The sequence below is a fragment of the Salmo trutta genome, chromosome 17, assembly GCF_901001165.1.
Source record: "Salmo trutta chromosome 17, fSalTru1.1, whole genome shotgun sequence".
NCBI lineage: Eukaryota > Metazoa > Chordata > Actinopteri > Salmoniformes > Salmonidae > Salmo > Salmo trutta.
Window position 1 is genome coordinate 1,139,538 of NC_042973.1, and position 17,428 is coordinate 1,156,965.

Below are 17,428 nucleotides of genomic sequence, written 5' to 3' on the forward strand. Positions count from 1 at the left end.
GTTGTAGTGCTAGTCTAGTTGTAGTGCTAGTCTAGTTGTAGTGTAGAGCTAGTCTAGTTGTAGTGCTAGTCTAGTTGTAGTGCTAGTCTAGTTGTAGTGCTAGTTGTAGTGCTAATCTATTTGTAGTGCTAGTTGTAGTGCTAGTCTAGTTGTAGTGCTAGTTGTAGTGCTAGTTGTAGGGGTAGTGCTAGTTGTAGTTGTGGTGCTAGTTGTAGTCTAGTTGTAGTGCTAGTCTAGTTGTAGTGCTAGTCTAGTTGTAGTGCTAGTCTAGTTGTAGTGCTAGTTGTAGTGCTAGTCTAGTTGTAGTGCTAGTTGTAGTGCTAGTCTAGTTGTAGTGCTAGTCTAGTTGTAGTGCTAGTTGTAGTTGTAGTGCTAGTCTAGTTGTAGTGTAGTTGTAGTGCTAAACTAGTTGTAGTGCTAATCTAGTTGTAGTGCTAATCTAGTTGTAGTGCTAGTTTAGTTGGAGTGCTAGTCTAGTTGTAGTGCTAGTCTAGTTGTAGTTGTAGTGCTAGTTGTAGTGCTAGTCTAGTTGTAGTGCTAGTCTAGTTGTAGTGCTAGTCTAGTTGTAGTGCTAGTTGTAGTGCTAGTTGTAGTGCTAGTTGTAGTTGTAGTGCTAGTTTTAGTGCTAGTTTTAGTGCTGGTCTAGTTGTAGTGCTGCTAGTCTAGTTGTAGTGCTAGTTGTAGTGCTAGTTGTAGTGCTAGTTGTAGGGGTAGTGCTAGTTGTAGTGCTAGTTGTAGTGCTAGTTGTTGTTGTAGTGCTAGTTGTAGTGCTAGTCTAGTTGTAGTGCTAGTCTAGTTGTAGTGCTAGTCTAGTTGTAGGGGTAGTGCTAGTCTAGTTGTAGTGTAGTTGTAGGGCTAGTCTAGTTGTAGGGCTAGTCTAGTTGTAGTGCTAGTCTAGTTGTAGTTGTAGTGCTAGTTGTAGTTGTAGTGCTAGTCTAGTTGTAGTGCTAGTCTAGTTGTAGTGCTAGTCTAGTTGTAGAGCTAGTCTCGGTGTAGAGCTAGTCTCGGTGTAGAGCTAGTCTCGGTGTAGAGCTAGTCTCGGTGTAGTGCTAGTCTCGGTGTAGTGCTAATCTCGGTGTAGTGCTAGTCTCGGTGTGGTGCTAGTTGTAGGTGTGGTGCTAGTTGTAGGTGTGGTGTTAGTTGTAGGTGTGGTGCTAGGTGTAGTGCTAGGCTAGGTGTAGTGCTAGGCTAGGTGTAGTCTAGTTGTAGTGCTAGTCTAGTTGTAGTGCTAGTCTAGTTGTAGAGCTAGTCTAGTTGTAGAGCTAGTCTAGTTGTAGAGCTAGTCTAGTTGTAGTGCTAGTCTAGTTGTAGTGTAGTTGTAGTGCTAGTCTAGTTGTAGTGCTAGTTGTAGTGCTAATCTAGTTGTAGTGCTAGTTGTAGTGCTAATCTAGTTGTAGTGCTAGTTGTAGGGGAAGTGCTAGTTGTAGGGGTAGTGCTAGTTGTAGTGCTAGTTGTAGTTGTAGTGCTAGTCTAGTTGTAGTGTAGTTGTAGAGCTAATCTAGTTGTAGTGCTAGTTTAGTTGGAGTGCTAGTCTAGTTGGAGTGGTAGTCTAGTTGTAGTGGTAGTCTAGTTGTAGTGCTAGTCTAGTTGTAGTGTATTTGTAGTGCTAGTCTAGTTGTAGTGCTAGTTGTAGTGCTAGTTGTAGTTGTAGTGCTAGTTGTAGTGCTAGTTGTAGTGCTAATCTAGTTGTAGTGCTAGTTGTAGTGCTAGTTGTAGGGGTAGTGCTAGTTGTAGTTGTAGTGCTAGTTGTAGTGCAAGACTAGTTGTAGTGCTAGTCTAGTTGTAGTGCTAGTTGTAGTTGTGCTAGTTGTAGTGCTAGTCTAGTTGTAGTGCTAGTCTAGTTGTAGTGCTAGTCTAGTTGTAGTGCTAGTTGTAGTTGTAGTGCTAGTCTAGTTGTAGTGTAGTTGTAGTGCTAATCTAGTTGTAGTGCTAATCTAGTTGTAGTGCTAGTTTAGTTGGAGTGCTAGTCTAGTTGTAGTGGTAGTCTAGTTGTAGTGCTAGTCTAGTTGTAGTGTATTTGTAGTGCTAGTCTAGTTGTAGTGCTAGTTGTAGTGCTAGTTGTAGTTGTAGTGCTAGTTTTAGTGCTAGTCTAGTTGTAGTGCTAGTCTAGTTGTAGTGCTAGTTGTAGTGCTAGTCTAGTTGTAGTGCTAGTTGTAGGGATAGTGCTAGTTGTAGTCGTAGTGCTAGTTGTAGTTGTAGTGCTAGTTGTAGTTGTAGTGCTAGTCTAGTTGTAGTGCTAGTCTAGTTGTAGTGCTAGTCTAGTTGTAGGGGTAGTGCTAGTCTAGTTGTAGTGCTAGTCTAGTTGTAGTTGTAGTGGAGTTGTAGGGCTAGTCTAGTTGTAGTGCTAGTCTAGTTGTAGTTGTAGTGCTAGTTGTAGTGCTAGTCTAGTTGTAGTGCTAGTTGTAGTTGTAGTGCTAGTCTAGTTGTAGTGCTAGTCTAGTTGTAGTGCTAGTCTAGTTGTAGTGCTAGTCTAGTTGTAGTGCTAGTCTCGGTGTAGTGCTAGTCTCGGTGTAGAGCTAGTCTAGTTGTAGTGCTAGTTGTAGTGCTAGTCTAGTTGTAGTTGTAGTGTAGTTGTAGTGCTAGTCTAGTTGTAGTGCTAGTCTAGTTGTAGTTGTAGTGCTAGTCTCGGTGTAGAGCTAGTCTCGGTGTGGTGCTAGTTGTAGGTGTGGTGCTAGTTGTATGTGTGGTGTTAGTTGTAGGTGTGGTGCTAGGTGTAGTGCTAGGCTAGGTGTAGTGTAGTTGTAGTGCTAGTCTAGTTGTAGTGCTAGGCTAGGTGTAGTGCTAGGCTAGGTTTAGTGTAGTTGTAGTGCTAGTCTAGTTGTAGTGCTAGTTGTAGTGCTAGGCTAGGTGTAGTCTAGTGGTAGTGCTAGTCTAGTTGTAGTGCTAGTCTAGTTGTAGGTCTAGTTGTAGTGCTAGTCTTGTTGTAGTGCTAGTCTAGTTGTAGTGCTTGGCTAGGTGTAGTTGTAGTGCTTGGCTAGGTGTAGTTGTAGTGCTTGGCTAGGTGTAGTACTAGGCTAGGTGTAGTGCTGTTGTAGCGCTAGTTGTAGTTCAGAAGTTTCCCATCAGGCATCTGTATGGAGCTCTAGTCATAATACATGCCTATATAGATTTTTGGTCAATATCTAAACGTTCCATATCGTACTTGGCGATATCCCTGTCTTGTTAGATTCTTCACAGCACTGGTCTGGAGTTCCAGCACCAGGTCCAGGAGGCTAAAGACCTGGACCAGCTGATTAAGATCCACTACAGATACCTGTCCACTATCCACGACCGCTGTCTGTTGCGAGAGAAGGTAAGATGGATACCTGTCTTATAGATACTGATACACTATATTACCCAAACGTATGTGGACACCTGCTCGTCCAACATCTCATTCTAAAGTCATGGGCATTAATATGGAGTTGGTCTCCCCCTTTGCTGCTGTAACAGCCTCCACTCTTCTGGGAAGGCTTTCCACTAGATGTTGGAACATTGCTGCAGGGACTTGCTTCCATTCAGCCACGAGCGTTAGTGAGGTCGGGCACTGATGTTGGACGATTAGGCCTGGCTCGCAGTCGGCGTTCCAATTCATCCCAAAGGTGTTTGATGGGGTTGAAGTCAGGGCTCTGTGCAGGCCAGTCAAGTTCTTCCACACCGATCTCGACAAACCGTTTCTGTACGGACCTGGCTTTGTGCACGGAGGCATTGTCATGCTGAAACAGGAAAGGGCCTTCCCCAAACTGTTGCCACGAAGTTGGAAGCACAGAATCATCTAGAACGTCATTGTATGCTGTATCGTTACGATTTCGCTTCAATGGAACTAAGGGGACTGAACCATAAAAAACAGCCCCAGACCATTATTCCTCCTCCACCAAACTTTACATTTGACATTATGCATTGTGGGAGGTAGCGTTCTCCTGGCTTCCGCCAAACCCAGATTCGTCCAACGGACTGCCAGATGGTGAAGCGTGATTCATCACTCCAGAGAACGTGTTTCCAACTGCTCCAGAGTCCAATGGCAATGGCAACCGAGGTCAGACTGTTTTTAAGTGCTACAGCATTTGGCGGTCCCTTTCTGTGAGCTTGTGTAGCCTACCACTTTGCAGCTTAGCCGTTGATGCTCCTTGACGTTTCCATTTCACAATAACTGCACTTATGGTTGACCTGGGCAGTTCTAGCAGGGCAGAAATGTAATCGAACTGACTTGTTGGAAAGGTAGCATCCTATGACGGTGCTACCCATCTTGAAGGTCACTGAGCTCTTATAAGTGTCCAACATCTAGTGGAAAGCCTTCCTAGACGAGTGGAGACTGTTATAGCAGCAAAGGGGGGACCAACTCCATATTAATGCCCATAATATTGGAATGAGATGTTTGACAATACCTGTCCACTCGATAGCTGTACTACTAGATACCGGTCTACTAGATACCTTTCCTACAGATACCTGTCCACCTAGAGATGTATACCTGTCCACCTAGAGATGTATACCTGTCCATCTAGAGATGTATACCTGTCCATCTAGAGATGTATACCTGTCCACCTAGAGATGTATACCTGTCCACCTAGAGATGTATACCTGTCCACCTAGAGATGTATACCTGTCCACCTAGAGATGTATACCTGTCCACCTAGAGATGTATACCTGTCCACCTAGAGATGTATACCTGTCCACCTAGAGATGTATACCTGTCCACCTAGAGATGTATACCTGTCCACCTAGAGATGTATACCTGTCCACCTAGAGATGTATACCTGTCCACCTAGAGATGTATACCTGTCCACCTAGAGATGTATACCTGTCCACCTAGAGATGTACACCTGTCCACCTAGAGATGTACACCTGTCCACTAGTCCTGCTAGAGATGTACACCTGTCCACCTAGAGATGTATACCTGTCCACTAGTCCTGCTAGAGAAAACACAGAAACCCCCAGCAGAGATCAACACTGGAACGCAACAAAAATATTGAATGTTAGTTTTCATAATGTAACTGGTGATGCTTCGTCTCCAGGTGAGCTTTGTGAAGGAGGCGATCATGAAGGTTCTCAATCTGGTCCTCATCTTCTCAGACCGCTGGCAGGTTGGCTTTGGAGCGTGGAAGTGAGTGGTGTCATTTATTAGAGAAATCCTCACTTATGATTACAATCAATCTCATGTTTCTGTTAAGTCGAGAGTATATCTGCGTCGAAGGACCACTGACTTTCTCATGGTGTTTCCCTTTTCATTTTACAATTAATTTTATTCTGCTAATTAGTGTAAGAATCGTCCTTGTATTCACCTTATGATGCCTGGAAACAACGGCGAGTCCAATTTGTTGCGATTTGTTTTCCTCCTTCCGGCGATTGGAACATAGCTGGTGATTTAAAACTAAAATTAAATTAAAAACTAAATATTAAACTATTAAATAACCTAAACAGAATTTTTACGATATGGTTATCCTCTGGTCAGAATATTTGTTTCGTTAAATTTAAATTGCATTTGTAAAAACTACTAAATAACCTTCACAAAATTTAAGATATGGTCAGGAACTTTTTTTCGTCAAATTTAAATTACATTTGTAAAAACGATTTAAATAACCCTCACAGAATTTAAAAAATAGAAATCCTCTCGTGAGGAAAATGTATTTAAAAAATGTAAATGTTTGTTTTCACGTAGTATACTCACTTGGTTGGCATATTACACTGAACAAAACTGTAAAAGCAACATGCAAAAATGTCTAGGATTTTACTGAGTTACAGTTCATATAAGGAAATTAATTAATTAGGCCCTAATCTATGGATTTCACATGACTGGGAATACAGAGATGCATCTGTTACTCACAGATAAAAAAAATAATGAAAAGGTAGGGTGTGGATCAGAAAACCAGTCAGTGGCTGCTGTGACCACCATTTGCCTCATGCAGCGATCAGGTTGTTGATTGTCGACTGTGGAATGTTGTCCCACTCAATGGCTGTGCGATCAAATGAAATTATATTTGTCACATGCGCCGAATACAACAGGTGTAGACCTTACAGTGAAATGCTGAATACAACAGGTGTAGTAGACCTCACAGTGAAATGCTGAATACAACAGGTGTAGTAGACCTCACAGTGAAATGCTGAATACAACAGGTGTAGTAGACCTTACAGTGAAATGCTGAATACAACAGGTGTAGTAGACCTCACAGTGAAATGCTGAATACAACAGGTGTAGTAGACCTCACAGTGAAATGCTGAATACAACAGGTGTAGTAGACCTCACAGTGAAATGCTGAATACAACAGGTGTAGTAGACCTCACAGTGAAATGCTGAATACAACAGGTGTAGTAGACCTCACAGTGAAATGCTGAATACAACAGGTGTAGTAGACCTTACAGTGAAATGCTGAATACAACAGGTGTAGTAGACCTCACAGTGAAATGCTGAATACAACAGGTGTAGTAGACCTCACAGTGAAATGCTGAATACAACAGGTGTAGTAGACCTTACAGTGAAATGCTGAATACAACAGGTGTAGTAGACCTCACAGTGAAATGCTGAATACAACAGGTGTAGTAGACCTCACAGTGAAATGCTGAATACAACAGGTGTAGTAGACCTCACAGTGAAATGCTGAATACAACAGGTGTAGTAGACCTTACAGTGAAATGCTGAATACAACAGGTGTAGTAGACCTCACAGTGAAATGCTGAATACAACAGGTGTAGTAGACCTCACAGTGAAATGCTGAATACAACAGGTGTAGTAGACCTCACAGTGAAATGCTGAATACAACAGGTGTAGTAGACCTCACAGTGAAATGCTGAATACAACAGGTGTAGTAGACCTTACAGTGAAATGCTGAATACAACAGGTGTAGTAGACCTCACAGTGAAATGCTGAATACAACAGGTGGAGTAGACCTTACAGTGAAATGCTGAATACAACAGGTGTAGTAGACCTTACAGTGAAATGCTGAATACAACAGGTGTAGTAGACCTTACAGTGAAATGCTGAATACAACAGGTGTAGTAGACCTCACAGTGAAACACTTACTGACAAGCCCTTAACCAACAATGCAGTTTTAAGAAATACCCCCCCCCCCCCCAAAAAAGTATGAGATAAGAATAACAAATAATTAAAGAGCAGCAGTAAATAACAGTAACGAGGCTATATACAGGGTGTTACGGTACAGAGTCAATGTGGAGGCTATATACAGGGGGTACCGGTACAGAGTCAATGTGGAGGCTATATACAGGGGCTACCGGTACAGAGTCAATGTGGAGGCTATATACAGGGGGTACCGGTACAGAGTCAATGTGGAGGCTATATACAGGGGGTACCGGTACAGAGTCAATGTGGAGGCTATATACAGGGGGTACCGGTACAGAGTCAATGTGGAGGCTATATACAGGAGGTACCGGTACAGAGTCAATGTGGAGGCTATATACAAGGGGTACCGGTACAGAGTCAATGTGGAGGCTATATACAGGGGGTACCGGTACAGAGTCAATGTGGAGGCTATATACAGGGGGTACCGGTACAGAGTCATTGTGGAGGCTATATACAGGGGGTACCGGTACAGAGTCAATATCAAATCAAATCAAATCAAATTTATTTATATAGCCCTTCGTACATCAGCTGAAATCTCAAAGTGCTGTACAGAAACCCAGCCTAAAACCCCAAACAGCAAGCAATGCATGTGAAAGAAGCACGGTGGCTGGGAAAAACTCCCTAGGAAAAACTCCTGAGAAAGGCCAAAAACCTAGGAAGAAACCTAGAGAGGAACCAGGCTATGAGGGGTGGCCAGTCCTCTTCTGGCTGTGCCGGGTGGATATTATAACAGAACATAGTCAAGATGTTGAAATGTTCGTAAATGACCAGCATGGTCAAATAATAATAATCATAGTAATTGTCGAGGGTGCAACAAGCACGTCCGGTGAACAGGTCAGGGTTCCGTAGCCGCAGGCAGAACAGTTGAAACTGGAGCAGCAGCATGGCCAGGTGGACTGGGGACAGCAAGGAGTCATCATGCCAGGTAGTCCTAGGGCTCAGGTCCTCCGAGAGAAAGAAAGAAAGAAAGAGAGAATTAGAGAGAGCATATTTACATTCACACAGGACACCGGATAAGACAAGAGAATACTCCAGATGTAACAGACTGACCCTAGCCCCCCGACACATAAACTACTGCAGCATAAATACTGGAGGCTGAGACAGGAGGGATCAGAAGACACTGTGGCCCCATCCGATGATACCCCCGGACAGGGCCAAACAGGCAGGATATAACCCCACCCACTTTGCCAAAGCACAGCCCCCCACACCACTAGAGGGATATCTACAACCACCAACTTACCGTCCGAAGACAAGGCCGAGTATAGCCCACAAAGATGTCCGCCACGGCACAACCCAAGGGGGGGCGCCAACCCAGACAGGAAGACCACGTCAGTGGCTCAACCTACTCAAGTGACGCACCCCTCCCATGGACGGCATGGAAGAACACCAGTAAGTCAGTGACTCAGCCCCTGTAAAAGGGTTAGAGGCAGAGAATCCCAGTGGGAAGAGGGGAACCGACAAGGCAGAGACAGCAAGGGCGGTTCGTTGCTCCAGCCTTTCCGTTCACCTTCACACTCCTGGGCCAGACTACACTTAATCATAGGACCTACTGAAGAGATAAGTCTTCAGTAAAGACTTAAAGGTTGAGACTGAGTCTGCGTCTCTCACATGGGTAGGCAGACCATTCCATAAAAATGGAGCTCTATAGGAGAAAGCCCTACCTCCAGCCGTTTGCTTAGAAATTCTAGGGACAATTAGGAGGCCTGCGTCTTGTGACCGTAGCGTACGTGTAGGTATGTACGGCAGGACCAAATCGGAAAGATAGGTAGGAGCAAGCCCATGTAATGCTTTGTAGGTTAGCAGTAAAACCTTGAAATCAGCCCTTGCCTTAACAGGAAGCCAGTGTAGGGAAGCTAGCACTGGAGTAATATGATCAAATTTTTTGGTTCTAGTCAGGATTCTAGCAGCCGTATTTAGCACTAACTGAAGTTTGTTTAGTGCTTTATCCGGGTAGCCGGAAAGTAGAGCATTGCAGTAGTCGAGCCTAGAAGTAACAAAAGCATGGATTAATTTTTCTGCGTCATTTTTGGACAGAAAGTTTCTGATTTTTGCAATGTTACGTAGATGGAAAAAAGCTGTCCTTGAAGCAGTCTTGATATGTTCTTCAAAAGAGAGATCAGGGTCCAGAGTAACGCCGAGGTCCTTCACAGTTTTATTTGAGACGACTGTACAACCATCCAGATTAATTGTCAGATTCAACAGAAGATCTCTTTGTTTCTTGGGACCTAGGACAAGCATCTCTGTTTTGTCCGAGTTTAAAAGTAGAAAATTTGCAGCCATCCACTTCCTTATGTCTGAAACACAGGCTTCTAGCGAGAGCAATTTTGGGGCTTCACCATGTTTCATTGAAATGTACAGCTGTGTGTCGTCCGCATAGCAGTGAAATTTAACATTATGTTTTCGAATGACATCCCCAAGAGGTAAAATATATAGTGAAAACAATAGTGGTCCTAGAACGGAACCTTGAGGAACACCGAAATTTACAATTGATTTGTCAGAGGACGAACCATTCACAGAGACAAACTGATATCTTTCCGACAGATAAGATCTAAACCAGGCCAGAACTTGTCCATGTAGACCAATTTGGGTTTCCAATCTCTCCAAAAGAATGTGGTGATCGATGGTATCAAAAGCGGCACTAAGATCTAGGAGCATGAGGACAGATGCAGAGCCTCGGTCTGACGTCATTAAAAGGTCATTTACCACCTTCACAAGTGCAGTCTCAGTGCTATGATGGGGTCTAAAACCAGACTGAAGCGTTTCGTATACATTGTTTGTCTTCAGGAAGGCAGTGAGTTGCTGCGCAACAACTTTTTCTAAAATTTTTGAGAGGAATGGAAGATTCGATATAGGCCGATAGTTTTTTATAATTTCTGGGTCAAGATTCGGCTTTTTCAAGAGAGGCTTTATTACTGCCACTTTTAGTGAGCTTGGTACACATCCGGTGGATAGAGAGCCGTTTATTATGTTCAACATAGGAGGGCCAAGCACAGGAAGCAGCTCTTTCAGTAGTTTAGTTGGAATAGGGTCCAGTATGCAGCTTGAGGGTTTGGAGGCCATGATTATTTTCATCATTGTGTCAAGAGATATAGTACTAAAACACTTTAGTATCTCCCTTGAGCCAAGGTCCTGGCAGAGTTGTGCAGACTCTGGACAATGAAGCCCTGGAGGAATACCCAGATTTAAAGAGGAGTCCGTAATTTGCTTTCTAATGATCATGATCTTTTCCTCAAAAAAGTTCATAAATTTATTACTGCTGAAGTGAAAGCCATCCTCCATTTGCGAATGCTGCTTTTTAGTTAGCTTTGCGACAGTGTCAAAGAGAAATTTCGGATTGTTCTTATTTTCCTCAATTAAGTTGGAAAAATAGGATGATCGTGCAGCAGTGAGGGCTCTTCGATACTGCACGGTACTGTCTTTCCAAGCTAGTCGGAAGACTTCCAGTTTAGTGTGGCGCCATTTCCGTTCCAATTTTCTGGAAGCTTGCTTCAGAGCTCGTGTATTTTCTGTATACCAGGGAGCTAGTTTCTTATGACAGATGTTTTTAATTTTTAGGGGTGCAACTGCATCTAGGGTATTGCGCAAGGTTGAATTGAGTTCCTCGGTTAGGTGGTTAACTGATTCTTGTCCTCTGACGTCCTTGGGTAGGCAGAGGGAGTCTGGAAGGGCATCAAGGAATCTTTGGGTTGTCTGAGAATTTATAGCACGACTTTTAATCTTCCTTGGTTGGGGTCTGAGCAGATTATTTGTTGCAATTGTAAACGCAATAAAATGGTGGTCCGATAATCCAGGATTATGAGGAAAAACATTAAGATCCACAACATTTATTCCATGGGACAAAACTAGGTCCAGAGTATGACTGTGGCAGTGAGTAGGTCCAGAAACATGTTGGACAAAACCCACTGAGTCGATGATGGCTCCGAAAGCCTTTTGGAGTGGGTCTGTGGACTTTTCCATGTGAATGTTAAAGTCACCAAAAATTAGAATATTATCTGCTATGACTACAAGATCCGATAGGAATTCAGGGAACTCAGTAAGGAACACTGCATATGGCCCAGGAGGCCTGTAAACAGTAGCTATAAAAAGTGATTGAGTAGGCTGCATAGATTTCATGACTAGAAGCTCAAAAGACGAAAACGTCATTGTTTTTTTTTTTGTAAATTGAAATTTGCTATCGTAAATGTTAGCAACACCTCCGCCTTTGCCGGATGCACGGGGGGTTTGGTCACTAGTGTAACCAGGGGGTGAGGCCTCATTTAACACAGTAAATTCATCAGGCTTAAGCCATGTTTCAGTCAGGCCAATCACATCAAGATTATGATCAGTGATTAGTTCATTGACTATAACTGCCTTGGAAGTGAGGGATCTAACATTAAGTAACCCAATTTTGAGATGTGAAGTATCACAATCTCTTTCAATAATGGCAGGAATGGAGGAGGTCTTTATACTAGTAAGATTACTGAAGCGAACACCGCCATTTTTAATTTTGCCCAACCAAGATCGAGGCACAGACACGGTCTCAATGGGGAAAGCTGAGCTGACTACGCTGACTGTGCTAATGGCAGACTCCACTAAGCTGGCAGGCTGGCTAACAGCCTGCTGCCTGGCCTGCACCCTATTTCATTGTGGAGCTAGAGGAGTTAGAGCCCTGTCTATGTTCGTAGATAAGATGAGAGCACCCCTCCAGCTAGGATGGAGTCCGTCACTCCTCAGCAGGCCAGGCTTGGTCCTGTTTGTGGGTGAATCCCAGAAAGAGGGCCAGTTATCTACAAATTCTATCTTTTGGGAGGGGCAGAAAACAGTTTTCATCCAGCGATTGAGTTGTGAGACTCTGCTGTAGAGCTCATCACTCCCCCTAACTGGGAGGGGGCCAGAGACAATTACTCGATGCCGACACATCTTTCTAGCTGATTTACACGCTGAAGCTATATTGCGCTTGGTGACCTCTGACTGTTTCATCCTAACATCGTTGGTGCCGACGTGGATAACAATATCTCTATACTCTCTACACTCGCCAGTTTTAGCTTTAGCCAGCACCGTCTTTAGATTAGCCTTAACGTCGGTAGCCCTGCCCCCTGGTAAACAGTGTATGATCGCTGGATGATTAGTTTTAAGTCTAATACTGCGGGTAATGGAGTCGCCAATGACTAGGGTTTTCAATTTGTCAGAGCTAATGGTGGGAGCCGTCGGCGTCTCAGACCCCACAGCGGGAGGAGCAGAGACCAGAGAAGTCTCGGCCTCCGACTCCGACTCGCTTAACGGGGAGAACCGGTTGAAAGTTTCTGTCGGCTGAATAAGCGACACCGGTTGAGCATTCCTACAGCGTTTCCCTCCAGACGCCATGAGAAAGATGTCCGGCTGCGGGGACCGTGCGAGGGGGTTTATACTAACGTTACTATCTGTACTTGTTGGTGGCACAGACGCTGTTTCATCCTTTCCTACACTGAAATGACCCTTGCCTAACGATTGCGTCTGAAGCTGGTCTTGCAGCACAGCTATCCTTGCCGTAAGGCGATCGTTCTCCTGTATATTATGAGTACAACGACTGCAATTAGAAGGCATCATGTTAATGTTACTTAGCTTCGGCTGTTTGAAGTCCTGACGAACCATGTCCAGATAAAACCTCCGGGGTAGGAAAGTTGAAAAAAAAAGTTGAGTGAGGGAAAAAGTAAAAATATACGGTAATGAAAAAGTAAAAACCGTCAGGTAGCAAAGTAAAAACGCACAACAGCGTAAACAAGTCTGCAAGTTGTGACCGGAAGCAGGAAAAACCTTTGTTTTTGAAATTAAATCGGATAACTAACTAGACGACAGAAGTGGGTTTAAAACACAGTGGCTAATATACACGAAAGCGTATAAATAGCTTGAATCTTTGGAGGCTATATACAGGGGGTACCGGTACAGAGTCAATGTGGAGGCTATATACAAGGGGGTACCGGTACAGAGTCAATGTGGAGGCTATATACAGGGGGTACCGGTACAGAGTCAATGTGGAGGCTATATACAGGGGGTACCGGTACAGAGTCAATGTGAAGGCTATATACAGGGGGTACCGGTACAGAGTCAATGTGGAGGCTATATACAGGGGGTACCGGTACAGAGTCAATGTGGAGGCTATATACAGGGGGTACCGGTACAGAGTCAATGTGGAGGCTATATACAGGGGGTACCGGTACAGAGTCAATGTGGAGGCTATATACAGGGGGTACCGGTACAGAGTCAATGTGGAGGCTATATACAGGGTGTACCGGTACAGAGTCAATGTGCGGGGGCACCGGTGTCGAGGTAATATGTACATGTAGGTAGAGTTAGTGATTTTTCTTAGATAATAACGAGTATCAGCAGCAGCAAGCTTCCTCTGACACCACCTGGTATAGAGGTCCTGGATGGCAGGAAGCTTGGCCCCGGTGATGTACTGGGCCATACGCACTACCCTCTGTAGCGCCTTGCTGTCGGAGGCCAAGCAGTTGCCATAACCAGTCAGTGATGCAACCCGTCAGGATGCTCTCGATGGTGCAGCTGTAGAACCTTTTGAGGATCTGAGGACCCATGCTAAATCTTTTCTCCAGATATGGGTGACATGTCTGCTGAGTATGCAGGCCAAGAAGAATTGGGAAATGTTCAGCTTCCAGGAATTGTGTACAGATCCTTGCGACATGGGGCTGTGCATTATCACGCTGAAACATGAGGTGATGAATGGTACGACAGTAGGCCTCAGGATTACATCACGGAATCCTACTACGCTGGCTCTGACACTCGTCGGATGTGGCAGGGCTTGAAAAATATTATGGTCTACAAAGTGAAACCCAGCCGCTAACTTTCCAGTGACGCGAGCCTACCAGACGAACTGAATGTCTTTTATGCTCGCTTTGAGGCAAGCAACACTGAAGCATGCATGAGAGCACCAGCTGTTCCCGGATGACTGTGTGATCACGCTCTCCATAGCCGTTGTGAGCAAGACCTTTAAACAGGTCAACATTCACAAGGCCGTAGTGCCAGACTGATTACCAGGACGTGTACTCAAAGCATGCGCGGACCAACTGGCAAGTGTCTAAACTGACCTTTTCAACCTCTCCCTGACCCAGTCTGTAATACCAACATGTTTCAAGCAGACCACCATAGTCCCTGTGCCCAAGAACACTAAGGTAACCTGCCTAAATGATTACCGCCCCGTAGCACTCACATCGGTAGCCATGAGATGCTTTGAAAGGCTGGTCATGGCTCACATCAACACCATCATGCCGGAAACCCTAGACCCACTCCAATTTGTATACTTCCCCAACAGGTCCACAGATGACGCAATCTCTATTGCACTCCACACTGCCCTTTCTCACCTGCCCTTTCCCACCTGGACAAAAGGAATACCTATGTGAGAATGCTGTTCATTGACTAAAGCTCAGCGTTCAACACCATAGTGCCCTCAAAGCTCATTAATAAGCTAAGGACCCTGGGACTAAACACCTCCCTCTGCAACTGGATCCTGGACTTCCTGATGGGTCACCCCATCAGGAAGTAAATATTTTCTTAACTCTATTTCTTGAACTGCATTGTTGGTTAAGGGCTTGTAAGTAAGCATTTCACTGTGAGGTGAAATGAGCGAATTGCAAAAATGAGTCTCCAGCTTCAGTGATATCTCCCTCACTAACTTTAAGCATCAGCTGTCAGAGCAGCTTACCGATCACTGTACCTGTACACAGCCCATCTGTAAATAGCCCATCTGTAAATAGCCCATCTGTAAATAGCCCATCTGTAAATAGCCCATCTGTAAATAGCCCATCTGTAAATAGCCCATCTGTAAATAGCCCATCTGTAAATAGCCCATCTGTAAATAGCCCATCTGTAAATAGCCCATCCAACTACCTCATCCCCATATTGTTATTTATTTTTGTTCTTTTGCACCCCAGTATTTCTACTTGCACATTCATCTGCTCATCTATCACTTAAGTGTTTAATTGCTAAATTAATTATTTCACCATGGCCTATTTATTACCTCCCTTATCTCACCTCATTTGCACACACTGTATATATACTTTTTCTATTGTATTATTGACTCTACGTTTGTCCCATGTGTAACTCTGTGTTGTTTGTGTCGAACTGCTTTGCTTTATCTTGGCCAGGTCGCAGTTGTAAATGAGAACTTGTTCTCAACTGGTCTACCTGGTTAAATAAAGGGTCAGGGTTATATATATAATATATAAATACCTGGTTAAATAAAGGTGAAATAAATAAATTAAGGTCTACACCTGTTGTATTCGGCGCATGTGACAAATAAAATTGGATTTGATTTAACATTGATAACTGTGTTCCTCTGTCGTTTCCAGGATCGGATCCATTGATAACTGTGTTCCTCTTGTCGTTTCCAGGATCGGATCCATTGATAAGATGGAATCTGATTTCAAAAACTGCCACATGTTTCTGGTGACTATACTAAACAAAGCTGTCTGCCGCGGGTCATTTCCACACTGTAAGTTACACGCTGATCTGTTCAATTAGGATCTGTGTGTGAGGGGTGTCTGCTGTGAGGGAGGGGTGTCTGCTGTGAGGGAGGGGGTGTCTGCTGTGAGGGAGGGGTGTCTGCTGTGAGGGAGGGGTGTCTGCTGTGAGGGAGGGGTGTCTGCTGTGAGGGAGGGGTGTCTGCTGTGAGGGAGGGGTGTCTGCTGTGAGGGGAGGGGTGTCTGCTGTGAGGGAGGGGGTGTCTGCTGTGAGGGGAGGGGTGTCTGCTGTGAGGGAGGGGTGTCTGCTGTGAGGGAGGGGGTGTCTGCTGTGAGGGAGGGGTGTCCTGACGGTCTTTTCTCTGTTCTCTCTTATAGTGGAGTCCCTTGCCCTGTCTCTGATGGCTGGCTTTGAACAGTGTTGAGAGAAGAACATCTCTTTCTGCTCGCCCACGCGACCCCCGGACCCACGCGACCCCCGGACCCACGCGACCCCCAGACCCTTCGCGACCCCTCCGACCCTTCGCGACCCTCAGACCCCCGCGACCCCCAGACCCACCAGACCACCAGACCCCCTGACTTCATAGCACACAAGATTGGTGAATAATGATGTCACACTCTCTCCCAGTTGCTAGTGCTACTGGTGAAACATAGAGCCTTCACAAACGGTCTGACTTCTGGACTCCTGAATCATGGATGCTCCTCGTCAACACAATACAGAGTCTCAGAAGTATTACAAATGTGTGACTGCTTGTAAATACTGTTGATTTTGAAGCTGTTTTATGGTGTTGTCATCCATGTGTAGTGCTTCCTGCACAATCCTGTGCTGCTGTTACATTACATTACATTTACGTCATTTAGCAGACGCTCTTATCCAGAGCGACTTACAAATTAGTTAGTTAGTGTTAGTTACTGTTAGTGTTTCACAACTACGGATTTACATTTGTTTGGGTTTTATTGGATTTTGATTTCTGGTGAGATTATTTTAGAATTTTTTGCATTTCTACATTTGTTAATTGAACAACCGTCAATCCAGAATATGATTATAATGCGTGTTTAAATGTATAATATTTATATCTCCCTGGTGTTAGTTTAGTTCATTGAAATGTATGGGTTAATAATAAACATAACTAAATATTCAATCAAACCTGGTCACATTATTACACATTATCATATTACAGTGGAACTATTCAGAATTTACATTGCAGCCTTATTCTAAAATGGATTGCATAATTTGTTTTCCTCATCAATCTACCCACAATACCCCATAATGACATCACAATACCCCATAATGACATCACAATACCCCATAATGACATCACAATAACAGGTCTAAAAATGTTAGCCAATTTTTTTTTAAATAAAAAATAGAAATACCTTATTTACATAAATATTCAGACCCTTTGCGATGAGACTCAGAATTTAGTCTCAGGTGCATCCTGTTTCCATTGATCATCCTTGATGTTTCTACAACTTGATTGGAGTCCAACTGTGGTAAATTCAATTGATTGGACATGATTTGGAAAGGCACACACCTGTCTATATAAGGTCCTTGATGAAAACCTGTTTAAGAGCGCTCAGAACCTCAGACTGGGGCAAAGGTTCACCTTCCAGCAGGACAATGACCCTAAGCACACAGCCAAGACAACACAGGAGTGGCTTTGGTACAAATCTCTGAATGTCCTTGAGTGGCCCAGCCAGAGCCCGGACTTGAACCCGATCGAACATCTCTGGAGAGACTTAAAAATAGCTGTGCAGCAACGCTCCCCATCCAACCTGACAGAGCTTGAGAAGATCTGCAGAGAAGAATGGGAGAAACTCCCCATCCAACCTGACAGAGCTTGAGAGGATCTGCAGAGAAGAATGGGAGAAACTCCCCAAATACAGGTGTGCCAAGCTTGTAGTGTCATACCCAAGAAGACTTGAGGCTGTAATCGCTGACAAAGGT

The 17,428-nt window shown here is 44.3% G+C and overlaps 1 protein-coding gene across 2 annotated transcripts in view; it reads left to right on the forward strand.

Annotated features, from left to right (window-relative positions):
- The window catches only part of tubgcp5 (tubulin gamma complex component 5), a 54,466-nt gene extending 37,844 nt beyond the window's left edge, over positions 1–16,622 (forward strand). Inside the window, exons 20-23 of one of the 2 annotated variants that reach the window (XM_029695338.1) lie at positions 3,167–3,292; positions 4,989–5,077; positions 15,370–15,512; positions 15,859–16,622. In XM_029695338.1, coding sequence (XP_029551198.1) covers positions 3,167–3,292; positions 4,989–5,077; positions 15,370–15,512; positions 15,859–15,905 — 405 coding nt within the window. In that variant the 3' untranslated portion in view covers positions 15,906–16,622. The remainder of the gene's footprint in view (positions 1–3,166; positions 3,293–4,988; positions 5,078–15,369; positions 15,513–15,858) is intronic. The other variant, XM_029695339.1, reaches the window with a different exon arrangement.
- Positions 16,623–17,428: the final 806 nt, after the last annotated feature.